The sequence below is a fragment of the Scomber japonicus genome, chromosome 8 (assembly GCF_027409825.1).
Source record: "Scomber japonicus isolate fScoJap1 chromosome 8, fScoJap1.pri, whole genome shotgun sequence".
NCBI lineage: Eukaryota > Metazoa > Chordata > Actinopteri > Scombriformes > Scombridae > Scomber > Scomber japonicus.
Genome location: NC_070585.1, coordinates 7,977,875 through 7,990,280, shown reverse-complemented (window position 1 = coordinate 7,990,280; position 12,406 = coordinate 7,977,875). Strand labels below are relative to the sequence as shown.

The 12,406-nt window shown below is 38.8% G+C and overlaps 1 protein-coding gene across 1 annotated transcript in view; it reads right to left on the bottom strand.

The window, feature by feature from the left end:
• il1rapl2 (interleukin 1 receptor accessory protein-like 2) overlaps positions 1-11,136 on the bottom strand; it is a 349,251-nt gene extending 338,115 nt beyond the window's left edge. The window contains exon 1 of the mRNA XM_053324004.1: positions 11,046-11,136. Within this exon, the coding sequence (XP_053179979.1) occupies positions 11,046-11,136 (91 nt within the window). The remainder of the gene's footprint in view (positions 1-11,045) is intronic.
• Positions 11,137-12,406: the final 1,270 nt, after the last annotated feature.

Here is a 12,406-nt window from a genome sequence, read left to right as displayed (position 1 = left end):
ACTTAACTTCAATTTCCCCTCTTTTTAGATACACAAGCACCCTCATTGCCATTATTGCCTGGTAGCCACAGAGCAAAAACTCCCTTCTAAAGCCAATTAGACAGAGAGAGAGAGAGAGAAAGTGGAAAAAGGGAGAGACAGAGAGGACAGAAGAAGGACACTGCAGAAGCCTAAAGAGAGAGACTGGGGATAGAAGCACTGTAGAGGACAAAGAGGTAGATTGATACAGAAAAAACAAAAATGGACAGCATAAGAGGGGAATGGCGCTTGATTGGAAGCAGCAACACTGGCTAAACATTTACATTCAGTGGTGAAATAAGTATTTTTTCTTAAAACGAGTAAAGGAAGAATAAAGCTGAGCAAATGTATGTTCTCAATGGATAATACTATGACTTTCTTTGAGTTACAGCATTGAAATATATATTTAGAACCAAAAATCTTTGTTGAAAACGTGTTGTGTTGTGTTAATGGAAAAAGTTTACTTCTTCGTTTTCTTGGCAACAGTTATACAGGGAGATCTAAACCACTCTCATGTCTGTATGCTAAATATAAAGCTACAGAAGTAGTTTTGGAAAAAGAGCTAGCATGGCTCAGTCCCAGGGTGGAAAAAAAACCTGCTAGCGTTTCCAAAGTTCACTAACTAACATGTTGTCAATGTAAAAAAACAAGAAGTTGTGGTTTTATGGGGCCTAGACGTGTTTTGGCTAGCTCCTTGACCTCCTGGAGTGCCTTCTGGTTGCCTGGCAACCAAACAAAATTCTAAGACTTAAAAGCAATATCAATCTTCTTATGTAAGCCTTAGCAATAATGCAAGAGTATTTCCATAAATGTCGTTTTATTCCTTTAAAAGCATCACCAGCACAAAGCAGAGCACAGTAAAACAAAAAAAATCTACAGAGGTCAACAGCTTCTGTTTTATGAATAAATGGTTCTTGTTGCAAAGTGCTGCTTGATGAGGTTTTGTTATTTCCTAAAAAAAAGTATGGTACAGCGAAGAACAAGAGAGGCTTTGGACAAATACATCATCAGTAGTGTAGAGGGGGTTGACATCAGTCTCAACCAAAAAAACAAGCTCTTTTCCCTCCACTTGTTCCACATTGCCGTGCCACAGGGCACACAGATAGTCTGAAGAGGCTCTGCTACAAAACCTTCTCCTGAGAGAAAACTGGAGCAGAAACACCACGAGTGAAAACAGCATCCTCAATCCTATTAGCTTGGGAGGAGATAGCACACATGGTTATCGGGTTGCTCTGGTCTTAGACAATGTGCTGCCCTGTTTGGAGAATAGCCAAGTCATGTTATAACTAGCAACAGAGAGTGATGTGAAAGATGAAGTCCTTAATGTTGTCTTTTTTTTCTGGAAATAGATGTTAGATTAAAATGTAGGGACAATTTGCACTTTAAAACAAAAATCGGAACAAGTCATTTATTTTTGTAATAAGTCTTAAAATGTTTTCCTTAAAATAAAGCACCCGAAGTGTGTCAGCAGGGTGAGACAGTTTAAGTTATTCAAAAGCAGTTTAACTTGCTGTAGGCATTTTCTGTGAACGGATTTTAATATCTTGATACAAAGGACAAAAAGGCACATTAAGCAGATAGAGCCCAGAGAATAACAGTTCAGTCTTTTTACATCACAAACTACAGAGAACATCACACAAACACATAAAAAGAAGAATTTATGCTGGTTAGAAAACTGGCCTTTGCTAATGTTTCTTTAGTTAAACCTACATGTAGCAGTTCAATTAGAGCGAGCTGAAGCGCACACGCCGCAGCCTCACAAACAGACTCTTATCTGTGGTTAAGAGGGGCAACAAAAGGGCAACAGAGAGAGAGAGGGTGTAATGTGGTTTGTGTGTGAGCAGCTAACACACACACACACATACTGAATGCAGAGTGGAGAAAAGTCAAGTGGATGTCTTTCTATGACAAAGTCACTTGTGTTAATTAGTCATGCTGAGGAGAGACATAAGCTAAGGGTGCTACAGTAAACAGAAAATATTGTCTTACTAAATGTCATGATGGGAACACACACAAAGTATCACATTGAAACTGAATGTTACCAGTTCTCCTAGGTTAACAGTGACAGGCAGCTGTAGGCACTATGACTGCTCAGGAACTAGCTTGAAGTGAAGCAAACTGAAATTAAAAGTCCTTTTCGCTAAGAAATCTGTATGTTTGGACCCCCCATTTTTAAATAAGTATGTAACTGTTTTCACTAAAAGTAACCTGTAATATCACTTCAATTCCAGTGGCTACACAAGCAGTTAAGTAGCTCATGAGTAGCTCATAAGAAGCTAATGCTGTTTGCTATTGCTAAGTCCGAACTGTGATTTGAGAAGATCCTTTGTTACCCTCTGACTTCGTATGTTACTCTGTGTCATTGTTCAAATCACTGGGTAACATACAGAATGCTGAAAACACAAGCGCTATCAGTTTTTTAATTTATCACAATAGAGAGCCGAAGTCCCATATTGTTAGCCTCCATTATGCTAACTTCAATTTAGTCTTTGAGTTAACATTTCTTTCATCTGTCTTTCTTTTTTTTAATTAATGAAGCATGTTTCTGGGGTTCACTTTCTACCTTCTCATACTGCTCAGCATCCACTAAAGCAGCTGCTATCAGAAATTTAACTTCATTTTAATGAAGTTGAACAACTTTTTTCTTTTGTGAGAACAGATAAAATGAAAAGCCACCACTCAAAGAACAACAAGCACAGGAGCACTTTTGTAGTTATGTCAATGTCACACATGTCTGAGCTAGACTGGTCACTTCTGTGGAGATGATACATTTAGCTGGCTAACGTTTAGGACTTATGGGAAACAATGTTCATTAAATCAGCAGTGCGGGACTTGAGTCTCCCCCTTCTGGTGGATAGAGTAATTGCACAGAAGCTGTTGATGCATGCTCATGTCATAGATTCCATCGTAGCCTACTCCATTGCTACAGTTGCAGCTGTGAAATGGTGGAGAAGTTGTTTCGGGTCACACAGCTAAATGACTGGTTTCACCATCACAATTTGATCTATTTTGTGTGATAACTTTTAGAAAGTCTAGAAGCGATGCATGATTGGTTCATTTATTTGTAAAAGTTTCACACTCATACTTTGAAGGCAACTAAAACATAAATATTGAATGAACAATGATATTAGATCATTTTTCAGAGGGTTTTCTAAATATATGAAGCGGGCCACATGTCGTATGATTGAGAAAGATTCTGTTTCAAATACTCGCAGCAGCCGTTGTATCAGTGTGGTTTATAATTCCTTACACAAAAAGTGTGCAAAAACTCAAACCGGTGATCAACATGATGTAATTGACAATATTAATCATAATGCAAAGCCATATCTTACAAAGGTTGTGCAAGATCTGGTTCTAGGATCAGTTAGCTGCTGCTCATAGCTACCAAACTACAGAGGCCTTCATCGCCTGCTCTCAGCGTAAATGAATGACGACCGTCCACTTTCGCTGCTCATTAGTCTTTTGGAGTGAGCGTACAGTCAGACTGTGATGTGATTTCTATTCATTAATCACAATAGAGCATGTGAGGCTATGAAGTGCTCTGCAAACACACAGAAACATAGACTTTTAAACCTCTTTTTATACCTTTATTCTAATCTAATTATCTCACTTCAGAACAACTAATGAGACAGTGCTTTTGACTTTGACATTGTCATTATCACAGCTAATATGAAAATGAACATGTTTAGATTCTGGAAACAGCCCACTGAACTTGCAAATAAACCTGATATTATTATAATTGAATTTATTTGTTGAGATGATGCCATGACGTTACATCACTTACCTTCACCATTCAGTATCCCAAGCTAAACAAAACTGTGTCTCTCCAGCTACTGTAGCGCAATAAGAGCTTATAAATGTTGAATATGTCTCATCCAAACTGCTCTACTTCTCTTGTTCTCTGTCACTGGCTGCATTCTCCGGAATGGTGAATAAGTCATTTGCCTCTTTGCCCTCAGCACTTTTAACAAAAACCAAGGAATCCACATCACTTCTCAAACAAACACTCAACAATTTAAGCAGAAGACAGTCTGAATCTTAAGCAAAAGATAAGGAATTAATTGTCTCACATTGTGGCAGCATGTTATTTTCTCCTGCTATGCAAATGAGTTCATGATTAATAATAGAGTTGAAACCTGAAAACCTGAACACGTTTGTCTGAAGTGTTTAGTATCTCAGTCATGACTTTTATATCGCATATTTAAAGTATCCTCTGTACTTGGCATTTGTATTTTATTATTATCATTATTATTATTATTATTCAGTTTAATGTACGTCGTTTAACAGAGTCGTTTTCAATAGAAATCCCTTGTTTCACTGAGCCTGACATTCAAGTTAATTGCACAGCAGAGTGGAGCACAGCCGAGCGTAAAAAAACTGAGTTCATCATCGTTTCATGTGGAAAATTTGTCTGCATCAGAAGTTAAAAACCTGCTCAACTTCTAATGCAAAAATCAGCTGCGGTGTGCAGTTAGAGCAAGAGAGGCTGGCTTGTGTGTGTGTGTGTGTGTGTGTGTGTGTGTGTCCTTTTTGTCCCATTCAAACTGTACAGTGCATCTACAGTATGTGTCATAGCAGTCTCAGTATCACCTTCGTCTCCCTCTTTTACCATCACACACACACACACACACACACACACACACACACACACGCTCAGCCACACACAAACACTACATGCCCTCTTATCTTTGCTCTGCTTTGCATGCTAGGAGTTAATTTGCGATGAGATCATTCTGAGATTTAATCGCTCTTTGATCTCCGCTTTTAGCTGCGTCAGAAAACACACTTGCAGAGATGCACGAGTACTTACTGTACAAGGCCATTCGCTGGCACTCAATCACCCTGACACACACATACCAACACCCCCCCCCACACACACACATGGCAAAGCATCTGTATCAGCACATCATGTAGAGTCCAGCACACAACGGTCTTTAAAGAAAAAGAGTGACAGAACACACGTTAACATATGGGAATACACATAATTACTAAATCATGAGGAAGACAATACACATGGATGCAGAGGAAGACTGTTCCCTTGCTGTGTATGCTGTGTATTTGTTTGTCTCTCTCTCTCTCTCTCTCTCCCTCTCTCTCTTGCTGTATCAGCCCAGCAGGGATCTAGATAAGAGTCTGCATTATCTTCCTGTTCGCCATCTCAGCTAATCTATCGGTTTTGTCTGGAGAGATGAAACTGTTAAGATCTGGCCTTGACGAAGACGAACAGGAGAGATGGAGGGATGATGAAGACAGGAGGACGTTCTTGTTCACTTGGGGTCATGATTAAGACATTTAAAGTGCAAATAAAGCATAAAGTATAACGTGTGTATGTGTGTGTGTGTGGTTGTCGGGTATATGTGTTAAAAAGTGGGTGTGATTCTTCATGATTGCCTCCGATATGTGTTTGTGTGTGTTTTCACAAGTGGGCCTGTATGACTTCCAGGCATTATTTTCAGTATTGTCATGCCTGTGTAGCAACTGTCGAGCTAATTAGCACTTTCAGTGGAAATTGGCTTATCTGAGAAACAGTTCTGCCTTTGAGTAAATGTAGAAACTTCAGCACAATTAGATTCTCAGTGGCTTGTCCAATAAAATAAAATGAAGTGTTTTTACAGTCTGGGATAATGCACATAATAGCATGTCGATAGATGCTTTGAAAACGCTTGGAAAATAATAGACCATCTTTTTTCACTTCTCCTTTCACTTTTCCTGCATTCTTCTGCTGGAAACTGGAAGAGGAAATTTAAGCAGCCACTGCTAGATAACCACTGCAGCAGGTGTAAAATCTGTGGCAGCTTTTTATTTAACCAAATACACACAAGGAAGGATTAGTTTAAATCTGGGTATATTATAATACACATCTTGTAATACTGCACATGGGCTTTTTAGTATTAGATTGATAATAGTTTTGGATATAATAGAGTCTTTTAAATACTCAGTAGCTTTGTATATAAATATAGCATTTATATTTGACATAGAGGATTTTGTAGCATTTAAACCCTGTATAATCTACTTACACAAAAACATTCTTGCGTACTTATTATTCAGTCTAAGGTGGTCTTAACATTGTTCTGAATATTAAAGGGGCATATCATGCACATTTACAGGTGTATATATATATATATTTTTTTTAATCTGGGGTGTACTGGAATATTTCTGCATGATTTACAGTTAAAAAAATGTTCATATATATTACTGGCTTTTTTACGCAACCCCTCAGTTCAACCCCTGTTGAAACAGGCTGTTTTAGCTACTGTCTCTTTAAGAAGCCCACTCTTTTCTGATTGGTTAACTCCCAGAGGTTCAGCTCCAGCTCAGCAGACTTTGCAGAAACTGTGTAAGCACACAGTATTAGTAGGTTCTCACTTCTTTTACTCATCCTTTACTCAAAATGTCAACTTCTTACATCTGTACGTTGGTAGGGAATATGATGCGAAATATGGAGTGGATAACGTAACCGACACATAGAAAAACATTAGCAACTACAGACATGCATATGAAACATTTTTACATATATTAAACACAAATTCTTAAACTCTGACCATATTAAGCACAAATAATAGACATAACAGTACATAAATATCAGAAAATCTCATAAAGCATAACGTGTCCCCTTAAACTTTTAAGCAGGATGAATGTCTTACTTACTATTTGAATGAGATATTATCAATAATGTATATAAACATGGCTGCAACAATAAAGATGTTGCTCATATCTGCTTTTTACAGTTATGGACAGTGTTAGTCATACACAGCTTTGACTCAAACTCTTCACATTGAACTAAACTCTCGACAATACATTTACTAGACGATTGATAGATTTTCACAGAAAGGCCTCTCAGACAAATAAGAACAGATTGAATTGGAAGATCAGACTCTGACATGACTGAGCAGCTGGAAGAGAAATGCTGAAATATTTCAACCAAATGATATATTGAATGTACAATGAAGCAGAAGAGATGGAGCGTCTCTATCATGGTATAATAAGAGCTCCAGAGGGTGTGAATAAAGCACCAAAGAAATAATACAAACAAATATCAGTGTACTTTGAGCTCTCTTTCTAAATGTGGAAAACTATCTCACTGCTTCATATTGCATTGCATCCTACATGTATACTTGATGATGGAGCTTGTTTACCACAAGTTTTCATATAAATACTTCATGCCACAGCCTCCACTCTGAGCCGCTAAGATGGACGGCCGTCGATGTGTCCATGCGCTCTTAGCCTGACAGAAACATCTTCATTAAATGGGATGTGCTTTACCTTGCTTTGCTGTTGATGTATCAGGATGCTCCCATGTGAAAAATCATCCTGTCAGCAATCATCAGCAATGCTGAAGTGTCCTTGAGTAAGACATGAAGCTAACAGCTTTAAGGTTGATGATACATACAGTAGCTGACCTCTGAGCTCTTTGCTCTTGGGGGTGAGGGACGAGGATTTCCCCACACAGATCATATATAACATTGCAATGTCAATGTAGTTTTATTTTGAAAGGAAGAGATGCATTGTGTGTTTTGTATAACATAGATATTTAATATTTATCTATTGAATTGTAAATAAATCAAAAAGTCTATCCTGGTCTCTGGTGTGTATGTGCATGCATGCATGCATGTGTGTGTGTGTGTGTGTGTGTGTGTGTGTTTGTGTTTGACTGAACTCTCTCATCACAATTTGTCCCCTTTTGCTGCAGTGGGTGCTGCATCAAAGCACAGCAGGGAAACTGACACGAGGAAATGGTAGTTCCTATCCATATGGTGTCCAGTCACACACATACACACACACACACACATACAAAACACTCACACACACGCACACACACAGTGAGGAAGAGAAAAGATCTAACAGCCTATCCTTGGCTGACTGCAGCGATCGCCCCCACATAAATGTCCGCCTGGCTCTGCTCTGATCACATAATTGCTCTGTGCACACCTCTCCCACACACACACACACACACACACACACACGCACGCACATACAGAGAAGGAGAGCGCACATAGGAAGCACACACACACACACACACACATGCGCACACACATTTAAAACCTGGATATACTGTATGCAGCACCCATGTAGCAGACCGTTCACACATGCAGATACAGTATGCCTGCAAGTGTAGCGCACACACATCCACAGCCAATACCAAACAAAAACTCCCACCAGCTCACCCACACAGTCAGCTCGCCGAGGAGAGTGTGAGAGAGACGGACATGTAGAAGGAAAGAGGTGAGAGAAGAGAAAGTAAAAGATAGAACTAAACAAGGAGCGCAGTGCAACCCACCCTCGCTAAACTTCACAAAAAGGGATTCAATCTCACAAAAGAACAAATCCAATACTGATTAAAAATGAACCACTGCAGCCTGGGAGTTTTGCACCATAAAATGAGGTGTCTTAGGAGGACTGAGGACTTTATGTGGGTGATGTGGCAGCCTGGAAGACATGCTGGCATTTGCTCAAGTGTCAGTCACCACATCAGCACATCACCCTGTCAGCTGCAGGGCTGCTATTCTGTAGATGAACCTGACCTTTGACCTCCTGTAGAGGAAGTCACAAGAGGACAGAATTTCCCTAACATGCCTTACTACCACCTTTATTGTACAGTACATTATCATAAAGAGGCCCTGAAAAGTAGTTATTTTCATTCTACATATTGTATTAATTCTGTGGTATGTTTTAACAGGATATTACACAAAATGACTCATGTTGATTAACATTAACCAAACTGAACTCCCTTTAAATTGCAAAGAGCCTAAACAAATGCAAAAAAGAGAAGAAAATAACTAATTTAATGTTTTCCAGCTGAGGCAGCTTCTCAATCTTTTTTGTGCATTGCACTCTGGGAGTTAAGTGTCCATCAACAACACACTCAATAATTTACCTTATTTAGCATTCATGCTGTCTCTTTTGAGTACACTGTCTTATTTTTGTCACTTTTTTCATTATCAGCACAGTTACATACTCAATACCTACTCAGAATTAGAGTGCAGTATGATTTTTTGAAACACTATGTGTGCTTTTTAAAAGATAACACAGTTCCTCTTAGTCATGATGCTCAGTTCAATGCAAGTATGGCCTCGCATATTCTGATACAATTTGGCCTGTCATTATAACGACTTTTGTTGGACGATATATTGTCTCAGAAATAATCGCGATAAACGATATTATTGTCATTTAAAGACAATTTTATACCACTGATATAATAATAATATAATAGCATATTAATGCAAGGTGGGGGGGAGGGGGATTTGGAGAGTGGGCGCTACACTGACTGCCATTATGGGCCAGGACAGAGTTATTTACCTTTAATTCCATATAAGGGGATGGCAGCAACTACTAGCCAATGTGACATGAATAGCCTCTTATCTGCTAATGTGTAGTGTGGCAATTTTGAGGACAAATAAAATCATCAAGGTCTTGTCCATGTATCATATGATAAGTCCATATATAGACATGATGATGTTGATCATTATGTTATTGTACAATAAGTCAATAATTATTGTGACAGGCCTAGATACGACCAGTAGCTTATGGGTGCTAATATTAACGAACATAACAATCTCAATCATTACTAAGTCATCACAATTCTCTACTTTTAACATGTCACAGATAAACATTTCAATGTTTTGTTTTGTTATGTTTACAAAAGACAAAGCCATCTTGAAAATGAAGGAAAATTGAAGCGTCATTATCCCGAAATTGCCACTTGTGACCATGTTTTTAAAAAAGTTCCATAATTTCCCATTAAAGCTCAACTGTAACTTTGTTATTCTTATCTGAGTAAAACCCTGTAATGTAATTTTTGTATGCTGTGTGTCTGTCTTTCTGTTTGTCTGTCTGTGTATGTGTTTGTCTGTGTGTGTGTGTGTGTGTGTGTGTGTGTGTGTGTGTGTGTAATTGCAAATAGATCTCTAAAGGATTGTTATGGTTACCCTCAAATTCCCTCCATTAAACCGCCAGGACCTGCACTTTCACTTATAAGCAAGCAAAATTGTAAGACATGATTACATTACAGGAGAATCAATTCTAACTGCATTGTTATAATTAGATGACCTGAGTTTGCTTAAAAAAAAAAAAAAAAAAAAAAAAAGTCGGTGAGTCATTTTCTATGTTTTTGTCACTTTTAGGACTTGGCAGAGGTGCAAAGCAATAGAAAATTACAAATTATGTCAGGAATATTTAGTATTATAAAACCATTTAAACACATCTACACAGCAACTGAAGTACAGAAAGTGACCATGACCAACTATAGTTCCATCCATATCTCCATCACACACACGCACGCACACACACACACACACACACACACACACACACACACACACACACACACACACCAATCACAATATCATACAAAGCGTTATTGAAACCGCACGGCATCCATCAATAACCCACTCAAAGCCTCTATGTCAGGGTGATCAGCCAGACACAACAAATCGATCCCAGATAAAAGCCCATCAGCAGATCTGTCATCGGCCCGTGAGCTGATACACAAACGAGCTCGACGGCAACAACAATGACAGGCGGCTATAGTCGGACCAGCTGATCATTACGCACAATCAGCAGAAACAGGAAGCAGAAACACAGCTATTTGAGCTCTGAGATAGAGTTTAGGAGCGAAGTGTTATCTGAGAAAGGCAGAAAAAGAAGTGAACGGATAGAGAAAAGTGGAAGTACATATCTGTTGCTTCACGTTAAGCGATATCAACGCATCAGAAAAGAGCAGGAGTGGAGAGAATTGTCGGGGAAGAAGGAGAGAGCGAGTGTGTTTGACAGCAGTAGAGAAAATTAAAGTGAGGAGGAGTATGAGGAGAGACAAGAGGTAGCATTATCGCTCAGTGGAGAGGCAATTTGAGAGAAGACTGAAGAGTGTTTGCGATGAAAAGAGTGACAGTAAAACAAAAAAAAAGAATAAAAAGAAAGGAATATCAGTAGGAAACCAAAAGAAAAGGAGAGAAAGGCTCATTTTCAAGCAAAGTGACATGTCTCCATGTGTGCCTGAAGACAACAAACAGTAAGACTGTTCCTCCTACCTGAGTTCCTCTTGGAGATGTACTTGACACCATCACAGGCTCCCGAGGCGAAGAGGAGGAGGAGGAGGAAGAGGAGGAATAGAGTCTTCATCTCTCTTTACTCTCCGCTGGCACCTGAAAGGAAAGATCAAATGTTACACGCATGACACACACCACATGTCATCCTCCCTTAAAAAGGGAGGTTAACACAGCAGACGTAGGGTTTGACATTAAAGATCAACGTCAGGATGAAAGACGGGTTTCAAGTGTGTGATGTCACCGCAGACGGCAGCAAGGTGAGGAGTTAAAACGATGGAGGTCAACGAAAGAAGAAAAGTAGCTTCTTCAAGTGGGTTTATGTCATATTTCTATCCTTCTTTTAAACCTAACCATCAGAATAGGTTGCTTGGCAGTGCTTTCCAAAATGATCCCAATGGCCTTTGTAAAGTAGTCTGGCTCAAATGTCCAGGAAGGTGGGAGGTTAGAACACATCTAGAGTTCTCAGAGTTAGGGGAAGTAAACTGTAAAAGTAAGTCAAATTAAGTCAATTTAAATTACACACACACAAATGTATATGAATTCATTATAAATCAAATAAAGGCACATGTTTGCAGCTCTACCCCAGCACCAAAACCCCCCAAGTGATTTTAAGGGGTGTTCAATTAACACCTTGACTGCTTTAGCCAGCAGCACAGCAGTAACAGTAACACAGTAACCTAAATGCAAGGCAATCAAATTACCTGCTTCAATTCTTTTACAAGCTCATTCACACAACTAAATGCCTCAATAAAAGGTAAGTTGTCCTTAATGCATTACTCCAGTATGCATTAAACAAACTAAAGGAAAACCCCTCTGTGAGAATGTTTTCCCCATTTGTTTAGCTATTATCAATATGGTATTGATCAAGTTATACATTCATTCACCACAGGAATGAACTAGGTATCTGCATAATCATTATTTCACCTTATATACTAAAAATACCAAACAATACAAAATGATGGTGTGACAGAGTAGCATTTGGTTACGTTTAGTTAAATGAAACTACTTGGTAAAGGTAAGAAGGTAATGATAAACCACACTAAGATCATGTAAACCACAGTTTCTAGAGTCAAATTCAGACACTTTTAAAGCTTAAATATTCACCCCAGCCTTCTCCTTTAATGGTTTTGCGGTGGTCAGCCATGCCACTTCTTTAGCCTTTGTCAGAAAACATAAACATAGCCATATTTCTTATGAGGACAGCCTCTCTTGCTTCTGTTGGCTTTATAGTAAATTAGCTGGCAGGTTCAGTCATTTTAACTGTAAAATTGTGGCAGGTTTGGCAGTGTTTACTGAACCTGCCACAGCTTTTTAATGTGGGAACAGTATGGTAATGGTACCTT